Source organism: Tenrec ecaudatus, chromosome 14 (assembly GCF_050624435.1).
Source record: "Tenrec ecaudatus isolate mTenEca1 chromosome 14, mTenEca1.hap1, whole genome shotgun sequence".
Taxonomy (NCBI): Eukaryota; Metazoa; Chordata; class Mammalia; order Afrosoricida; family Tenrecidae; genus Tenrec; species Tenrec ecaudatus.
Window position 1 is genome coordinate 28,455,428 of NC_134543.1, and position 20,513 is coordinate 28,475,940.

The 20,513-nt window shown below is 46.6% G+C and overlaps 1 protein-coding gene across 1 annotated transcript in view; it reads right to left on the bottom strand.

The window, feature by feature from the left end:
* The window catches only part of IFT43 (intraflagellar transport 43), a 106,166-nt gene that overhangs the window by 56,009 nt on the left and 29,644 nt on the right, over positions 1 to 20,513 (bottom strand). The window contains exon 3 of the mRNA XM_075530776.1: positions 12,326 to 12,390. Coding sequence (XP_075386891.1) covers positions 12,326 to 12,390 — 65 coding nt within the window. The remainder of the gene's footprint in view (positions 1 to 12,325; positions 12,391 to 20,513) is intronic.

A 20,513-nucleotide genomic window follows, 5' to 3' on the forward strand; every position in this document is an offset into this window, starting at 1 on the left:
AGCACTGCCAGTGGGTTTCCAAGACTGTAACTCTTTACAGGGATAGAAAGTCTCATCTTTCTCCCTCAGAGAAGCCAATGGATTCAAACTGCTGACCTTGTGTTTAGCAGCCCAACGCAGAACTACAATGTGGGATTTTTACACTAGCTGGAAAACTAAAAAGAAAGCTTTGTTTGGGTTTGTTTGTTTTTTAATTGTGGTGGACTGAAGTGGAGCCTGGAACATCTCTGAGGCATGTGATGCGTGTCCTTGGAGTGGATTTTTCAGAGCTGAGGGACTGAGTGGAGTGAAAATCCCCCTGCCTGGTGCTTCTCAAATGGTAATACACAAGCAGATCACCTTGGGGTCCCGCCCACTAGCAGAGTCCCTAGAGGAGGTCCCAAGTGGGCTTCCACAGAGCACATGCTGAGGTCCCAGCTCTGCAGGGCTACTCGGCTGGGGCCCTGCTTCAAGTAGCAAAGCACAAGAACTACCATGCAGCCTAGAGCCATGGGCATTGGCCCGGCTTGCACTTGCTGAGTCCGGAGGTGGTGCAGGCGGTTACCACACTCCGCTGCTAACCAAGAGGTTAGAAGTTCAAGTCCACCCAGGGGTGCATTGGTAGCGAGATCTGGAGATCTTCCGAAAACTCAGCCCCTTGGAAGCCATAGGTGCGCAGTTCTCTGACGCGCACAGGGTGGGCACGGGTTGGAGTTGAGTCTTCTGTCGCAGGCGTTTGGGTTCCTTGAGCCCTGCTTGCACCTGTCAGCAGCCGCACTGTCCGCAGTGGCAGTGTCTTCTCTCCAGGGTCTTGAGCGGTCTGAGGCGATGTCGCCAGGGGCCAGGGAGGCTGGGGGCTGGGTGGCATGTTGTTACTGTTGGCTGCCATGGATAGGGCCTCTGTGGGCCACGGGCTTTTCATTAACCGGTCACCAGGCTTTTCTTCTGAGGCACCTCCGCATGGACTCCTGTGAAAAGTCACCGCCTCGGAAACCCACAGGGCCAAACCTACTGTGCTAGAGGGCGATCCGAGTCAGAATCAACTCAGTGGCAGGGAGTGTTTTAGTTAGTTGTTTTTTTTCTCTCCCCCCCCCATTTCCATTGTTAAGTCCTGGTAGCACAGTGGTTATGCAATAGGCTGCTCACGGCAAGGTTGGCAGTTCAAAACCACCAGCTACTCCACAGGAGAAAGACAGGGATTTCTATCTCTGTAAAGAGCTACAGTCGCAGAAACTCACAAGGTCAGTTCTACCCTGTACTATCGGGTCACTATGAGTTGGAATTGACTCAATGGCATGAGTTTGGCTTTGACTTTATTATCACTGTGTGTCAGTCACCAAGCTATGTACAGAGGCTTCCACAAGCCCCTAAAGGGGAGCCTACACCTGACGGCCATGGCTAGATATTGCCGTAAAGAGAGAGAGCTAAGCTTTTCCATGGCTTCATTGATTACATTATCTTCCTAGTTTGTGGGTAATAAACTCAAAAGCATGTATTGAAACCAGGCAGGGAGGGAAGAGAGCTGCAGGAAAAACACTAAGCCTGACAGACTGGGGGAAATAAAAGAATGTATGTTTCATTAAAGGTACAATTACATAATACTTTATTTATATAAAGATAGTCATTTATGTAAAAACACAGACCCAATGCTAGCCAAAGTTCAGATCTTAAAAGACGATGATCAGGCTTTTATGTGCCTCCTAAATTTTAAAATGTTAGGATTAATTCTAATTCTTTTTAAAGGCCAAATGAAATAATCCTGGCAGAGTCAGCTGGCAGGTCAGCCATCTGTGACCCAGGCTCTGCTTGGTTCTTCTTGCTCCAAATTCCCTGCTCACCCAAAACTTCACAACGATTAATTCTTCTTAAGTACTTTAAATTCAGTAAAGCATGCTCCTCTTCCAGCATGGCAAGAGATGCATGTTCCATTGGAACACGATTATTGATTGATGACAATCTTTCCATGTGTTTAGGGCAGTGGTTCTTAACCTTCCTCATACTGCGACCCTTGAATACAGTTCCTCATGTGGTGGTGATCCCCAACCATAAATTATTTTCGTTGCTACTTCATCACTATCATTTTGCTACTGTGATGAATCATCATGTAAATATCTGATATGCAGGATATATTTTTATTGTTACAAATTGAACATAATTAAAGGATAGTGATTAATCACTAAAACAATTTGTAATTATATATTGTGAAATATTTATTTCTAATTACAAATCAATGAAACTTTGTCTTGAAGCATGGCGTAGCCTGGGTAACAGTTCTCATGCCAGGTACTCAGGATGTGGGCATATCTGCATGTGGGAGGACCCGCCTGGAGATGGATAGAGGAGCCGTGTCTCAGTTCCTAAGACCATCGGAAATATGTGTTTTCTGATGGTCTTAGGCAACCCCTGTGAAAGGGTCGTTTGACCCCCAAAGGGGTCGTGCCCCACAGGTTGAGAACTCCCGGTTTGGGGGAACACAGAGAAGTCCTCAAGAGCTGGAAGCAGAAGACAAAACTCACCTTCACAGATTTACAAAGCAGAGATGCACACGCTGGACCTCTGGCCCCTGTAGCATCCTGCTAATGGATCTTATTTCAATAGTTCTGGAGGAAGCTTTTTCCTAGTAAAACAAAACAGTCATGTGGGGTAGGCCAGTAACACCCGCAGCCATCTGATACAATTCTCATCAGCAGGTCCAGCACACAAAGGAACAACTCGGTGACTTTCTTAGAACTCCTGAAGTACAAAAGCTAATAGGTCAAGCTAAACGCTGTCTTCATTTTTTATCGGGTAAATATAAAACTCTTGTCATGTCAGCAGTCTTCGCAGAGTTAAAAGGAATTGTCATCATGATCTTCAACCATTACCCTTATCTATTCCTGAAGCTCAGTCTCCCAGGTCTTGTGTACTCCTGCCCCTTTCATTCGTGGTCAGTACTAAATGCCCAAATACGGCTATTTTAAAAGCTCGATCGCCCATTCCTCCAAAAGTAAAGTTCTTTTTGTGCTCTTTTCGATGGCCTCTGGCTTCCTTCGTGCATGATGTCTTCCTTAGTCATAAGTACTCAAGTGAGCCAAATCTACTCGTGAGATGGCCTCTAAATGTAGGTGGGATGTCGTCAGGCTCTGATTTTCTTCGGATTCACCTTGAACTTGTACACGAGCAATTGGTAGTCCTTCCCGCAGTTGGCCGCTGACTGTCTTGATGGATGTTAGGAGGCATGGCCACCGTGTCTTTCCACAGACTTGGTCTACCTGTTCCCCGTGAGGCCATCTGGGGAGGTCCACATGTGAGTCAGCGCTTGTGTTGTTGGAAAAATGTATTTGCAATGAATAAGTCATTGCCCTTAGAGAACTCTAGCAAGCGCCTCCGGCATCGTTTCTATCACCAAGGCTGAATTTTCCAGTAACTGGTCCTTCTTCTGTGCTTCCAACTTGTGCATTCTAATCACCAGTGACGATCAATGCATCTTTCATTCATGTTAGATTCATTTTGGACTGAAGTTTTATGTAAAACTCTTCAATTTCTTCAGCTTTGGCATTTGTGGCTGGTACATAAATTTGATTCGCAGTTGTACTGACTGGTTTTCCTCGTAGACGTCCAGACAGTAACCTGTCACTGACGGTGGTGTGCTGCAGCAAGCACTGTGAAATGCTCCTTCCCATAACTAAGACAACGCCGCCATTCTTCTCCGGCTTGTTGTTCCCAGCACAGTAGACCAACCGGCCAGTACCTGTCCATGCCAGCTCACGGATGCCAGGATATCACTCCCCACACATCCCATTTAATGTTTGACGGCTTCCAGTTTCCCATCACTCATACGTCTTACATTCCACGTTTCCATTATTAAGGGGCATTCTGGAGGCTGGCTTCAACTGTATCATGAAGGTGGGGCTACTTTGAGTCGGAAGCTCTTCCTGAGCCATAGTTTGAATGTCTTCCAACCTCGGGGGCTCACCTTCCAGCACAGCACGAACAACACAGACAAGAAGGAAACGACCAAAATGGATGTCAGAAGAGACCCTGAAACTTGCTCCAAAGTGCGGAGTAGCTAGGAGTAGCTAAAGCAAATAGAAGAAATAAGAATATCAAAGATCTCTCTCTCTCTCTCTCTCTCTCTCTCTCTCTCTCTCTCTCTCTCTCTCTCACACACACACACACACACACACACACACACACACACGAGAGCCAGACAAATCTAATCACCACACCAGTGCAATTGACTATCGCATCATCCAACATTTTGCTTTTATAACAATATTTAAAAACTACTATCCAAGTACTTTGCCCATTAATAATGTACCTCTGGTCATAACAGATAAGAGGATGTGAGATGAGAATAACACTGGGTATGATAGATCTGCTTGGCTGGGCCGTGACACAGTGTTGTGGCAGCTGTGTAATAATGTTAATTTAGCAGTGATGCTGTGACATCATATGGCAGTTATGTAATGATGGAGTTACCCAGGAATTTGTGATATGATGTGGTAGTCCCCATTTTTGTGTCATGTCAATTTCCCATAATGATCTGGTCTTTGGAGCTTAAGTGTGCTACTAGGGGAGGAGTGGGTGTACATGAACTCCATAATAAACCAATTGTATATTTTCCTTAATCAAAATGAGCAGCTTGGAGATCCCCTCGCAGAGGGGCCTAGGGGAGGAGATGAGTCAGTCAGGGTATGATGTAGCACAGATGAAGAATACAGCTTTCCTCCAGTTCCTAAATGCTTCCTCTCTCCCCCAACTATCATGATCCGAATTCTACCTTGCAAGTCTGGATAGAGCAGAGGACGTACACTGGTGCAGATAGGAGCTGGAGGCACAGGGAATCCAGGGTGGATGATACCTTCAGGACCAGGGGTGTGAGGGGCGATACTGGGAAGGTAGAGGATGAGTGGGTTGGAAAGATGGAACCGATTACAAGGATCTACACGTGACCTTCTCCCTGGGGGAGGGACAGCAGAAAATGGTGTGAAGGGAGACGCCGGACAGGGCAAGATTTGACAAAATAATAATTTATAAATTATCAAGGGTTCATGAGGGAGGGGGGAGCGGGGAGGGAGGGGAAAAAAGAGGACTTGATGCAAAGGGCTTAAGTGGAGAGCAAATGCTTTGAAAATGATGAGGGCAAAGAATGTACAGATGGGCTTTATACAATTGATGTATGTATATGTATGGATTGTGATAAGAGTTGTATGAATCCCTAATAAAATGTTTAAAAAACAAAACAAAAAAATGACCAACTTAGAAATCACACACATTTTAACCAGTTAATTTGAAAAATTAGTTCATGTAAAGATAGTCCAAAAAGAGAATTATCAAAAGGCCAATCAAGTCAAGTTCTAGGCTAACAGAGATATTCAAAGAATGGTATCTTGTTAAATATATATGGTCTGTAAATATCTACCCTTTTATCTTAAATACAAATGTTTCCTTCGAATAATATAACTGTCCACTTAACAAACCGCAGCCAAACTAAAGGCGCATGCTACACCTTTAAAACCATACAAAACGATAATAGAACCACAGAGAAGACATCAGATTATGGTGGCTTCCAAGGTGAAAACCAGAAACATCCGAACACAATCCTGGGCTCCATCACTTAGTCTGCCAACTTGCTGTACCAGGTGGTGTGTATGTTGCTGAGATGATGGAAGTTATGTTGCTGGTATTTCAAATGCCATCAGGATCACCTAAAGGGAACAGGTTTGAGCAGAACTCGCAGACTAAGAACGGACAACGGAGAAGGAATCAGCTGCCCGCTTAGGAGGAAGTACCCGCTGCAAACCTTACGTGTAGCATGGAAACAGTGTCAGGTCCTGAGGCCTAATGAATTGGGCTCAAACAGAGGATCCAGTGTGAGGATGGCACAGGACCAGCTAGGGTTCCGTCCTGTGTGCACAAAAGATGCTATGGGTCAGAACCAACTCGATGGCATTAACAACAACAACAACAACATACGGGGTTATGGTTTAAAAGCAGTGTTTTATAGGGCATGCCCCATGGGTCATTCACCCGGTGATTCTTCTTTAAAATGTACCTTAGGCCACTGATGCAAAGTTCTGAAGGAAGAACTTAGAAATTTTCATTTTTAACACCTGCCCAAGGTTCCCATTGCAGTTCGGTTGATGCCAACCCATAGGACAGACGAGAACTGCCCCAGAGAGTGTCCAAGGCTGCACATCCTTTAGGTAAGAATTGTCGCATCTTTCTGTGGCTCTGTGGTTGGCAGCAGAGTGCTTAACCCCTGATCCACCAGGGCTCCTTCTTACCAACTTAACCCATTTAAACCCGAAAGCCATTGGTCTTAGGGTCAGGCCAGTAAGGAGAATCAAGAGGACGGTGGAACTACTGATACTCCCCTAAGTTCAGAAAGTTCAATCAACTAAAAAGTGGTCACTGAACCAACATCTCAAAGTATCGATGCTTGTCATGAGAGTTGTACGAGCCCCAATAAAATGGTTGAAGAAATAAATAAATAATAGGTGAAAACAAGTATTAAACAAGCATTTAATAATGGAGACACAGCAGATAGTTTCTGCTTGCTCTCATCCTCACAGAGAATTTGCTTTACACTCATTTCCTTTTTTTTTAAAACCACAAGCATAAAGATGGCAACTTAAGAATAAATAAATAAATGAAGTGTCAGTGCATCCCTTCTCTTCTTTCCACCCGGAAACAAACAAAACCCACTGCCATTGGTCCGTTCTGCCTCCTAGCAACCTTATGGGCCAGAGTGGAGCTGTCCCTGTGGGCTTCCTTCCGAGGCTGTCAATCTTTATAAGAATAGACATGGCAACAAATTTGCAAATGTGCTTGACACAATGGCTGTATGTATGGATTGTAATGAGCATTGTACGAACCTCCAAAAATGATTTTAAAAAAGAATTGTGTGCAAGTTGTTCATAATGTCTCTGTACTCATCTTAAAGCAATCAATAAAATACCTGTTACAATTAAAAAAAAAAAGAATAGACAGCCTGCCTCACCTTTCTCCCACGCAACAGCTGGGGGGTTCAAACTGCAGACCTTGCAGTTAGGCTAGCAGCCCAACTTGTACTTCACTCAAGCAGAGAGTAGCTTTCCTCCCTCCCTAGTAAATCACTACCCAAAAAAAACTGGTGAGGAATTATAGCTTTGGCCTACAGGATGGCTGACAAGGTTAAGAATGAATGGAAAATTCTTTTAACTTTTACAAGAATTGAAAGGTTGATTCAGCCCCAGGAGAGTTTCTGAGGCTGTTCATCTTTCTGGGGGCAGATGCCTCATTTTTCTCCCACACAGTGGCTGTTGCCTTTGAACCGCCGACTGGCAGTCCAGTATTTCCCCAACAGGGCCACTAGAACACGTCAGTCACCCAGTATGTAGAATCTCTTCTGCTTTGAGTATTCCTTTAAGACTTTATGGTTGATTATATGAACAGTTTTTCAGCCATCAGTTATGTCTGCTGTTGGATATTTTCCTGTAGGACACTGACCACTTCACAAGCATCCTGCTCGATTTCTTACGCCTAGCTGTTCTTTTAATCATCTAGCTGTTTATTGTGATTCCGGCTCGTGGAAGCCCTGCACGTGCACAGAACTGCTGCGGGGGACCTTCAAGGGCTTTCAGAAGCAGCACACCCGCCTCGGCCTCTGTATTAGACAGGGTTCTCTAGAGAGATAAATCCAGATTGCTGATAATTATATAGATATAGATATAAAGATAGATATATAACACAAGAAATGAACTATTAAGTTATATACAGATAGATAGATATATAATATAAGAAATGAACAGTTAAATTATAAAGCAGTACAAACGGCTCAGTGCAACTCACTGCCATGAGATAGTTGCGAGACACTGGCAGTCCTTCAAGTCTTGAGGGCCGCCAGGTAATCCTCTGTAGAGAAAGCTAGGCTACCTCAGCACAGGCAGCAAACAGCAAGGCAGGTCACCAACCATCAGCCACGTCACCAACCGTCAGTCCCCAGTTCCAGAGACGTACATTCCAATTCTCTGGCGAGGCAAATCTTAAAGGGACCTCAAATTACAGCGACACAGTTCACAGGTTAGGTGCCCCACAGGTAGTGTAGCTTGCAAACTGAGGCGCAGAACAAGCAAGGCAGCCGCACACTGGTCCCATGATCAAAGAGCAAGAGACAAAAAAGGCGAGGCTCACCGAGCCATTTATCTCTCCGCCCTTCAATTAATCCCACCTGTGTTTATGAGCCAGGTCGATTGGGACAGCTAACTTGTGAGCTAGTCTTCACTTAACCATGTACATTTCAGTTGGTGCATTCACAAGCAGAACTGTAGGAAAGAACATACTGAACTGGTTTAAGGATCACTTATATAAGGTTTACATCCCATTAGCATTCGCACCATGCTGCTAATGCACCACAAGCCGGAGCAGCCATCCTGGAAATGAGATGGGGCTCACAAAGAAGAAAAGCCACAGGAAACATCATGCGGTAAAGTATGCCTTCCCAGCGCACGCTCCAAACAACTTAGGGAGCAATCCAGGAGGCGTGGTCTGTAACTTCACTTTCAAGTATAAGAACAAGTTTTAAGGCCTCTTTAAGCAACTACAGCCAAGCTATTAATAAACATGGACATCATTAAGATCATGGGGCCAAGGAAACAGGAGGGAAAAAACTGATGAAGGAAAGTGACAATTTCCCCCCAGATACACATGACTAGCCTTTGCTACGAACACATCAAAGCCACCCTCCTTGTGGTCCTAGCATGAACTTTATCCGAGGTGTTCAAAAAGAGCGTATGTTGAAACGTTCGACGAAAGGAGTACTGCTTTCTGAGAAACAGAGGAAAACCTCACGTACTCAACATGTTGGGTCATGTTCCTTTAAACTGTTCACCCAAACTCTAAAGGCCGGGTTCACTTCCTCTGCCCATCTCCTAGATGGAGGGGTCACACCTCTGTGCCACCAGACACAGCCTTTGAAGGTGGCAAGATGACCCCAAGCAACCTCTGCGTCTACTGATCCCATCAGTCCCCAAGGAAAGCAAAAATCACACGCGAGGCTTCAAACTCCCTTCAGAAAACTCCAGGAGCCCTGGTGACGAGTGGTTATGCATTGAGCGATCACAGCAAAGTCAGCAGTTCAAAGTCACCAGCTGCTCCCAGGGAAAAGACGAGGCTGTCTACTTCCATGAAGATTTACAGGCTCCGAATCCAACAGAGGCAGTTCTCGTCTGTCCTATCCGGCCACTAAGAGGCAGCATCGACTGGTGGGTGGTGAGATAGTCAGGAAATATCTGTCTTGCTGACAGAACTGCGCCAAGTCCACTCTGACTCAACAATTTTATGATAACAGAGAACGTTGCCTGGCCCGGTGCCATCCTTGCTGCGCCCTGGTGCCAACCATGTCATTGAGGACTTTCCTCCTTCTCCTTGATCTCCACTTTAGCAAACATGGTGTACTTTTCTAGCTGTGACTTTCCTGAGGCGTGTCCAATGTAGGCAAAGTCTCACCAATCTCTCTTCTAATGAGCATCTCCCTGGCTTACGTCCACCACGACGGCAAATTGGTTCACAGTCGACTCCATATTCTACTCATAGCATATTCCAGACACTCCGCCAACAAGATCATTCAAACGTGTCCATTCCTTTTCAGTCTGCCTTTTTCATTGTCCACCTTTCCCATGCACGTAAGGTGACCGAAAACATGACTTGAGTTAGGGAGCACACTTCGGTCATCAAAGTGACTTTTCAGATTTTAAAGAAGTCTTTTGAAGCAGATTTACTCCGTGCTATCTGTCCTTTGAGTTCCTGATTGCTACTTACATGGGCATAAAACATTGCCCAAGTAGAATAACATTATTATTAATTTCGATTTCTTCACCATGTATCACATTGATCGGTGCAGAGAGGAGGATTTTTGTTTTTATCCTCGGGTACAGTCTGAATTACAGTGCTGGCAGAGAAAATGGAAGATGCCATAAACTACCGAGCACAATCAAATCTGTCATGGAAAAAGGACAGCTGGAATACGCCTTAGAGGCAAGGACGGTGAGACCTCCTGTCTCATGTACTCTGGACATGTGGAGGAGAGACGGTCTGTGGAGAGGGACATGACGGTGGAGTAGAGGGCAGCCACGACAGGACGGCGCTTGGTAGGATGGAACGACACAGTGGTTGGCTCCACACAGAACAGCTGTGAGGATGGCACAGGACCGGGCAGTGCTCCGTTCTGCTGTGCACAGGGACACTGTGGGTCGGAACTGAATCCACCACACCTAACCACAACAGATGCAACTCAGTCTTTCCCCTTCCTCAGGAAGGGCTTCGAGGCACCTTCATTTGGGGCAAGCTAGGTTATGTCACCTGGACTATCCACAGGTTACGTCCCAGGCTGTGAGGGAGTCTTCCTCCCAACGTGCAAGACTACATTCTTCTTCAGCACAGTTTCTCAGACCACTTGCTCAGCCTGCATACTAGATGAGAGGATGCAACACTGTTGTACATCTCTCCCAGTTCCAAGTGAAGCACTATTCCCTTATTCAGTTAGAATGGCTATCTCTTGGTCTATGCAAAAGTTCCCCAAGAGAACAATTAAGTGTTCTGGAATAATTCTCACATATGGAAACACACAACTGAATGCCTTCATACAGGTAGACATATTTCTGGTTATCTCACTTTCAGCCAAGATCTATGTGATATAAGTGATAATATCAATCATTCCATGTCTCATTTTTGAACTTCTGGCAGTTCCCTGTTCTTATACAACTAGAGCAAGTTTAAAATTATCTTCAGTAAAATGTTGTAAACATCTTATATTAATCATATCATAATGTCTACATTCCATTTGATTGTCTCTCTTAGAAACAGGCATGAATATGGATCTCTTGCAGTTGGTTGGGCATGTAGCAGTCTTCCAGATTTCTTTTGTTCCCCCTCCACTGCCACCTCCTTCTCTCAGAGTAGCTGGTGGGCTTCTAGATTTCTGGACAAGGGTGAGTCAGCACATCCAGAGCTGTACCTGTTTAATGAAGCATTTCAGTTAGCGTTCCATCCGTGCCCAGGGCCTTGTTTTCACCCGGGCCTTCTTGGCAGCTTGCACTTCTTCCTCCAGCGGCGGCAATTAACCCTTTCCCTCCCTGCCATCAAGTCCATGCTGACTCACAGCAACCCTGTGCCCAGCGTGGAACTGCCCCGGGCTTTCTGAAGCTGTGTCTCTTTATGGGACCCAGAGCCTCACCTTTCTCCCAAGGAGCAGCTGAAGGTTTGAACTGCTGACCTTGTGGTTAGCTAGCCGACGAGTAGCCCACTACACCAGGAGGGATACAACTTCTATGAATGTCCTTTTTGCTTTTTGATACAGTGACTCTGACTTCTTTCCATCTTCTTTTGAAGCTGCCTGCATTATGCAATTTTGTGCCCGTAAAATCTTTCAGTAATGTAACTCGAGGCTTTAATGTTCTCCTTAATTATTTCCAACTGAGAAATGCCAATCCTGCTCTTTGCTTTTGGGTTTTCTAGCTTGAAATCTATGCACATTCAGTTAGAATACTTTACACCTTGTCTTCTTGAGATGCATTTTGAAATCTGTTCAGCTTTCATTTTACTTCATCATTTCTTCTGTTCACTTTCTCAATCAAAACTCTAACTCCCTGCCATCAAGTTGATTCCAATGGGATAGGGCAGTCCTGCCCCTCTGAGGCTGTAACTTGGGAAGAATGACATCATTCTCTCAGGGAACAGCTGGTGGCTTTGAACTGCTGACCTTGCACTTTGGAGCACACTACATCACATTAGCTATGGAGACATCCAAGTTGGTCTGTTCTTCCTTTCATGTATTTTAAATAACATTTTATTATTTAGAGCGATTCGTCTCTTCAACAATCAAAGCAAACAAAGGTCAAGTCCAACTCAGAGAGACAATGTCGGGCAGGGTACACTAACTCTTTACCAGAGGAGAAAGCCCCATCTTCCTCCTGCAGAACAGAAGGTGGCTTTGAACTGCTGACCTTGCAGTTAGCAGCCCAATGAATAGCCAAATAGTCCCAAACCACCCAAAGCAGATCGGCTGAGCAGGAAACATGAGGGAGGTAGGAGGGAGGCCTCAGAGATGGCGGTCTCACCCACTGATGGAACCATTGTGATTTATTCCGTGGACCCTTCTGCTGTTCTCAAAGCCTTCACTGCCGACGGCCTTTCTCTAAAATGCTCTACAGTCAATTGTGATGTGGGTTATAGAACTCTGAATATATTAAATGCCACTGAATATGCATTTTATATGAGCAAAGTCTATACGGTATATGATTTATATCTCAACCAAGTTGTTATCAAACAACACCAACATCGGTGCAAAGCCCCCATCCCACCCCCGTGCGCCGCTGAGACTCACTTGGAAGCCTTCATGGAATCATCTGCCCAGCCTCCTTGCCGACGGGGAGGCTTTGGGGGAGGAGCCTGTGGGGAGAAGACAAACAACACACATGATGAACACATGCCTTGATGCTGAGGCTGAGGTCAGACCAGAAGCTGTATTCAGCCCGTCAGACCTTTTTCTTTTTTTTTTTTTTAACATTTTGATTGGCAAATAATCCACACATCATACAATGCAATCGTTCATTCACATCAAGAAGAATTGTATAATCAAGACCACAATCAATTTTAGAGCATTTTCTTTCTTTCCCCCCTCCCATAATTAAATAGCTTTAAAATGAGTTGTGTAATCACATTGTCAGAACCTTTTGAATAACGATGCAGCACTTGTCTAAGAGATTATTAACATCGAGGTGCTTCGATACCCTAGGGGTGTGTGTGTGTGTGAGAGAGAGAGAGAGAGAGAGAACTGGCTCCAGGTGACTGAAGGTAGACTAGGCAACATGTACCGAACATGCTAACAATGTGCAGCCACAATTCAAGGAGATCCTCAAAGAGGAACTTGGCCTTTCTCACCAGGGCATGAGAGGAAACCACAAACACGGCCAACAACAAGAACGGAACTACATGGCAGGGCTGTGGTTGTGAGGTGGCGTCACGTCAGTCCCCACACACAGTGGCTCTCTGTCCAACAGCAGGAAACATGCCTGGCCCTGCGCCATCCCACAGTTGTTCCTGAGCTTGAGCCCACTGCGGCCGTCACCGTGTCCAGCCACCTCCTCGAGGACCTGCCTTTTCCCCCATACACAATGTGATCACATAGCACACTTGTGAAAATACTATGCAAAAGTGCTAAAAAGCTATGTTTCATGAGAAAGTTCAATATGCTGAATTTTTAAGAACGCGTTGCCAAAACAGTCAGCATGCGTCCAGATTTATGACAAGGTTACTCACACACCGTGTTGTGGCTGTGAGCTGCCACTGAGTTGCCTCTGCAGTCACAATATGGCGGCCCATACACAAACTGAGCAAAAGGCAGCCCCGCCCTATGCTAGCCCCACGGCGACCCTCAGGGTTTTACTGGCTAGTCTTTTCTTTCCTAGTGATTCTTAGAAGCCAGTGTCAATCCCAGGAGTCCTGGGGGTGCGGGGCCATGCACTGGGCCGCAGCCTCTCCCAGGGAGAAAGACTGGCCCTCTACTTCCACACAGTTACAGCCTCGGAAGCTCCTGGGGCCGGTTCTCTCCTGTCCTGTAGGGTGTCTGTGAGTCAGACTGACTGATGGCGGTGAGCTTTGAGTTGAGTGTTGATTCACTCCGTGTACATGAGGGAAAGAGACGACAGGGCTGAAAATGCAGTCATTTTTTTATATTGCTTGGTTGGACTGTTGTATGATTTCCATTAAAAAAAATCAACTTAAATTACCTCTATCAGCAGGAAAACAAGCCAAAAACAAACCCACTGTCCCCGTGTGGCTTCCCACCCACAGCGATCCTCTAGGGCAGAATAGAGCTGCCCCAGATGGCTCCCCAAACGGTTTTAACTTTCTATGGAAGCAGGCTGACTCCTCTTTTTCCTGTAGAGCAGCTGGTAGATTTGAACCACTGGCATCTTGGCTCGTGGTACAAAGTTTAACCCACCGTGTCACCAGGGCTCCTTTCAGAGACAGAAAAGGAACAAAATAAAGACCGAAGAAGGTGGCGCATTTGGAAGGCAAACTAAATTGGTGGGTTAAGAATTACTCAAACCCTCCGGACCAATGTTGAGAGGAGTCATACCAGGAGGGGGTGAAGGGAGACGTCGGACATCATAAGACATGAAAAAAATGATAAATTATCAAGGTTTCATAAGGGAGGGAGGGTGGAGAAGGAAGAGAAAAAAAGAGAAGCTGATATCAAGGGCTCAAGTAGAAAGAAAATGTTTTGAGGATGATGACAACAAATGTACAAATGTGCTTGACACAATGGATGGATGGACTGTGATAAGTTGCATGAGCCCCAATAAAATCATTTTTTTTAAATTACTCAACTGACCTCAAATGCAGAAGCATCTATCTGCAATGCATACATTCAAAACCCCAAATACAGGAATTCTTGTTCAGCAGACAGCAAGTTGAAAACCAGGGGAATAATAACTAATCCACTGAGCTCCTAGGGGCGGAGAATCAAATGTTTTTCTGTAAGGGGCCAGGAGCGTTTCCAGTCTCTATTCCAGCTGCTCAATTCAGACACTAAGGAACAAACAGCCATAGTGAATAATCAAGTACAACCACGTCCTGCTTCGGCATCAATACACCTTCCATACACGCTTGTCCCGAGCTGAACAGGGCGCCCTCTCTCCCAAAGCGCCTCTTTCCTAAGCACAGCTGATGGAAGTGGGTTTACCAGTCTGCTCCCATCTAAACCAATCAGACCCTCTGTCCTAGGAACCCGCAGTGGAGGCCGAGAGGCTAAGTTGTTCAGATAGCACTGAGCACTAGCGCCTTCAGAGGCTGGTGGGATCACAGTCGCTCAAAGGCACTACAGGTCAGAGTTGTGTGTACACAGAAACTAAAACCCTTGTAGAGGGAGGCAGGCAGCAGAGCCAGGAAAAGCAAGATGGGAAAAGGCTCCTTCTTTCTCGGCTCTCAAAAACTGTTAGACAGATAGACTTAGGAGTCACTCATCTATCAACACCTGTGGGGCTCCCACCTGGAGTAAAGCACTAGGCTGCTTCTGTTGGAGAGATTGAAATGTTACACAATGGGAAATGAACTGAATCCTGTGGGCCCCCTTGAGGCATGCTCCTCCGATGTCAGTGGGTACTGTAGACCTAGTGGGCCTGCACCATCTTCTTTGTCCCGTATCAGAAAACACCTCGTATGTCTTTACTTCAGGCTCCAGCCACCTGTGATAACGTGCAGAGCTGGATGTCACAGCTGGGAGGCGCATTGTGTTTGGCTATGCAGTGTTTCTTGGTTTTGACTATACAATGTTTCCTGCTTATTTTTCATGTAAGCTACCATGTAAAAATGGACAGGATTCTACACAGGTCAGATTTCCAGTTTCTCTTAAAACAAAAACAAACAAAACACTAACTTTTTGTTCACCGTGGGCGACCCTGCTGGCATATGAAACACCAGTGACATGGCTTCAGCATCCCAGCGACACCCAAGCCACCACACGATGACGAACTGACAGACGGATGGTGATTTCTACCAATGTCTACAAGAACTCTACTAACGTCTTCAGTTGGAAATTGATCAAAGATGCAATCAAGATGCCGTGATCGTTTTTGGAGCATGGAAGGCAGAAGTTGGAACAAAAAGGAAGGAACTGAAAAATACGGTCTTCATGATTGAAATGAAGCTGGAGAGCCCATGGTCGGACTCTGCACGAGCAAGGTCTTGTTGGTAGCAAGTGCCCTTTTTCAACAATACAAACTGTACACATGGACTTCTCTAGATGGAATACACAGAAACCAAATGGACCCTACTGGCAAGAAGAGTGCTGGAGAAGCTCAATATCACCAGCGATAACCAGTCCAGGGGCTGACTGTGGAACAGACCACCGATTGCTCAAAACAAGTCCATGAGAGCCAAATGCAACCTTGAGTTATATCCCACCTGAATGTGGAGAACACTGGACAGAATGGACACATCGAACACTAATGACAGAAGACCTGATGAGCTGAGGAAGGTCGTTAAAAACATCACTCATCAAGAAAGCAAGCGGTCATGAAAAAGACAGGAAGGAGAGACATGAACGTGGATGTCAGAAGAGACTGAAGCTTTCTGTTGATCGAGTAGCTAAAAGCAGATGGAAGAAAGGACGAGGTCAAGGAGCTGAGTGAAACATTTCAGAGGGCAGCTCAAGAAGACAAGGTAAAATATTATAATGAAAATTTACAAAGACTGGAATTACAAATGCAAAAGAAAGCTGAGTGTGTTCCCTGCGCCCGCCGTGGGCTCCTTTTGAAAGAGTCAGCCATGTATAATGTACAGCCACTCGGAGAAACAGACTCCTCTGAGACTGGCTTGAGCTGTCAAGGTAACTCACAATGGACACAAACCCACTGCCATTGAGTCACTTCCAATTCAGAGTGGCCCTATGAGTCAGAGAACGCTTTCTCCCGTGGAGTGGCTGGTGGGCTCAAACTGCCAACCTTTAGATAAGCAGTTAAGCACTTAACCCCGCACCACCAGGGCTTCTTATTACTGGGCATGTGGCTAATAATAAAGTTCCCTAAGATTTTAAAAAACAAAGTGATTGGCTTTATCTTCTTTAATCACAAACCCCAGGCAGCTGTGACTGGGGACTGGGGGCTTGAGGGAAAATCTTGCTTCCCAGAAGTCACATTTCCCCCCAGCCACTCGATTACAACCACAGTTTCAGAACAAAACAGCCACGATGAAAGATTCATTCCTCTATAAGGGGTGTAGTTTAATAACTAGTTCTAAAATTCAAGTTGTCTACCCCACCCCACTAATATCTGAAGACTTCCGAAATCAACTTAGAGTTGTAGAAACAAACAATTCATTACCTCGGGGGCCCCAGGCTTTCTGTGTAAGCTACTTTTCATTTCTCTCAGATACTGAGACACCTGGGAGAGGAAGGTTATAAAGGAACCTTCAAATCCAAAGAGGCAGGGGATCTAAAAGTCCTCCTTGCTCCCCGCCGGGAATGGTAGCAACCTCAGTAGAGTGGGAAACAGAGAGGGTCAGGCAGGGCTTGGGCAAAGAGAAGCTGATCACTGACTGGGACCCTGGCATTCACTAGCTGGTACTCTGCACCCATGGAGAAGGCCATTTTCAGTAAGCACCACCTACTACGACTCTTCCAGCCACACATAAATATCCTGCCTGGATGCTCCTCTTAGAACTCGGCTTGGCTGTCCATGTGGGGAGCACGGGGTGAAAGTGATGGAGAAGATGCCATGCCTGTCTTCTGATGTCACCCCAGTTCAATGAGGTTGAGAAGTGGGGATTCAAGGGATGCTTGGCCTGGGTGGTATCAGATGCTGGTCATCAGTCTCAGTCTGAATCTAAAAAGCCACCCTAAGGTGGATGAGGTAGTTATTGTGCCAACCTGACCGATAAACACATGTGGGATTAATTGAAGGGCAGAGAGAGCAATGGCTCGGTGAGCCTCACTTTTCTTGTCTCTTGCTCTTTGATCATCAGACCAGTGTGCAGCTGCCTTGCTTGTTCTGTGCCTCCATCTGCAAGCTACACTACCTGTGGGACACCTAACCCGTGGACTGTGTCACTGTAATTTGAGGTTCCTTCAAGACCTGCTTTGCCACACCATTGGAATTTACATCTCTTGAGTTGGGGACTGTCAGACCCTGTCATCTGGCTGACTGTTGGTGACCTGCCTTGCTGTTTGCTGCCTGTGCCCAGATAGCCTGAATTGCTCTACAGAGGACTACCTGGCGACCCTCAAGGCTCGAAGGATTGCCAGTGTCTCACAACTGTCTCACGGGAGTGAGTTGCACTGAGCCATTTGTACTGCTTTATAATTTAACTGTTGATTTCTTGTGTTATAGATCTATCGATCTGTATATATCTATATAGAGATATAGATATATAGATATAGATCTATCGATCTGTATATATATATATATATATATATATATATATATATTTTTAGCAATCTGGTTTTGTCTCTCTAGAGAACCCTGTCTAACACAGTGGACATCAGGCGCCAAGGAGGTGTTGAAAGTCATTCCAGGAAGAGGCTGCATGCAGAGGTCCAAAGGGAAGCTGGAGAGGAATTCCCACGAGTGGTGAGTAGATCCACAGGGCTGGTCTTCTGGTCGCCTTGGTGGCTTTTCCTGGGGCATTTTCTCCTGGACCAGCAGTAAGGCAGTGCTCAGCCAAGCTTACGGGTCGTAACTGAACTGTTGAGACATGGGAGGTGCTGAGAAAGAAGACAGGCAGGGGAGGTCTGTGGCTTGCCCCGTATGAGAAAATGAGCAGAGATGCAAGGGGAAAAGCTGCCTTCCGGAAGTGACCAGATCCAAGGGGGTCAGGAGGTTAGAGAGAGCAGATGCCACTGGGCCTGGAATGAATGTTAACTGAATCTGTATTCTCAGGGGACCTTTGAGGACATCTTCTTCTGGGGTCTGGGGCTCCTAGCATCTATACTTCTGCAGGATCTTAATGCAGCAGCTGGTCACTTGGTGCAAATGAGCTGTCTGAAATATAAGCTGGGAACCAGCTCGTAGCGATAGATTTGAAAAGGCCGGGGAGGCACCTTTTACACAGCAAGCCTGTCCCTTGAATGCCAGGATGCCCTTTCTAAGAGCTAGGAGGGCACCTAGTCAGCCTGTTTCCTAAAGAGACCGCAACACTCCCCTCAGGGCCATCTGAAACAGGACACAGACCAGGTCAGACCCTGCTGTGGCTTCTTTCAGGACCAGCTGCCAGAACCTTCCCTGGTGGGGGCAGATCCCATGCTGAGGGACCTTCTGGGAACCAAATGACCCCCGCCCCAGCTAGGCAGCAGTGCTCCAGCCCCAGCCTGGAGTGGTAAGACGTTGTAAGATGCTTCCTTCTATATGGGCTCCCTACCCTTGCTTGCCCAGCAGGTCTGGGTAGAACCAGAGACATTCACGTTTAACCTGTTTATTTTCATCAAACCTTTTACGTTTTGAGTCCTCAGTATAATGGTACACTCATTTTAAAATAAGAAAAAATGGCATTTACTCTTGATCCATCCTTGAAACTGGAAACCGACTCTTTTGGCAGACTTGGATATCACAGTTTTCTTCATGAAGTTCAGATTACTCTCAGAATCCCCTATGACCCATCGATCACTTGGGAAGACGCTCCCAACCTGAGCACATAGGAAGAAACCAACCGGACCGAGAGAAACCCTGGGTGAGAGAGACTGGAGTGCAAGAGGCCGCCAAAGCCAGGGAAAGAGGAGAAGGCCTGGCCCGAGAAGTCGGAAGTCTGGGGTCTTCTTCAGATTACTCTGCTTCTGGAATTCAGAGGCGGAGCCCCAACTCAGGGGCTGGAAAAGCAGTGTTAATTTTGGCAGACTCATTGCCAGGTAATATTTCCCAGGGTTCGTTTTTTAAAAGGAAGTCTTAAAATGTGACAGCGGCCCTCGGGCAGAGCATCCCTCCAGTTCTCAGTCCAAGGCTGCGGTCATGCCGTGTCGCCGAGTGTGGGAAATGAGCTCAGCCTGCCAGGGCTGCCGCCTGATGGACAGAGGGGGCAGGACCCCGCATAGCTCCCAGAGAGAAGCAAGAATGTGCTCGCTCCAAAAATAAGCAAGGGGCAGGGACGACTGGGAGTAAAGAGCTGGGGCCACGTGATCTGCACTTGCGATCCTGAAATACCAGCTTTCTACTAAAAGGGGCCTGTGAGCAGCAGAGGGCGGGAAATTCTGGAACCAGCCTCTTTATATGGTCTCATCCGAATGGGCCAGGATTCAAGGGCCTGGAATGACCGTGTCCGAGGGAGTCTTGAGGGCCTGACTTGTTTCTGATCTTTATATGGTTCCCCTAGATTCTTCAGATGCCAAAACAGAAAAGATGCTTCAGTGCCAAAAAAGGAGCCTTTCCAGTGGAGAAATGTCACTCGCACGCCACCAGGGTCGCCGAGAAGCCCCGCAACCTGAATCTCATCAGGGGCCAATTCCTGGCTGCACCCCTAAGAGTCCCACATCCAAACTGCACCTGGTTTCAAAAAGTCAGCCCCAAGGCAGAACCCCACCCCTGCCCCCAGGAGAGTGGACACGTGGCAAGCCTCGCACTTATCCCCCTTTAGCTTCCCGGGGCAACACAGCTCCCACGCCATGCGGACCATCTGCAAGAGGGTCCCAGAAGGTGGAGGAGAGAGGCCAGTGAGGTCCCAGCAGCAGCTGCCCGGTCCTCCACTCACAGGAGTTCCGTCTTGGCCACGCTTTCCTGCCAGAAGACTGCCTCAGCCCTTAGTCGGAGAATGAAGTCTATCCAGTCCTTCTGGGGGAAAATGTCTATATGGAAATGTGACTGTGATATTAAGTACGGGGAAAAACCCTGAATCATCACGGGTGCTCTAGTCACGGGGGGCAAGATTGATGATGGGGGAACTGGAGATTCTCTTTGTACCAAAGAATCACCCTCCTGTTACATACTGGTTACAAGCAGGAAAAGGATGCTTAACAGCAGAGATGCCCTTCACCACTCTACTGCCGTGGTCAGGCTGCGCAGCACCCACAGTGGGACGTGCGGTGC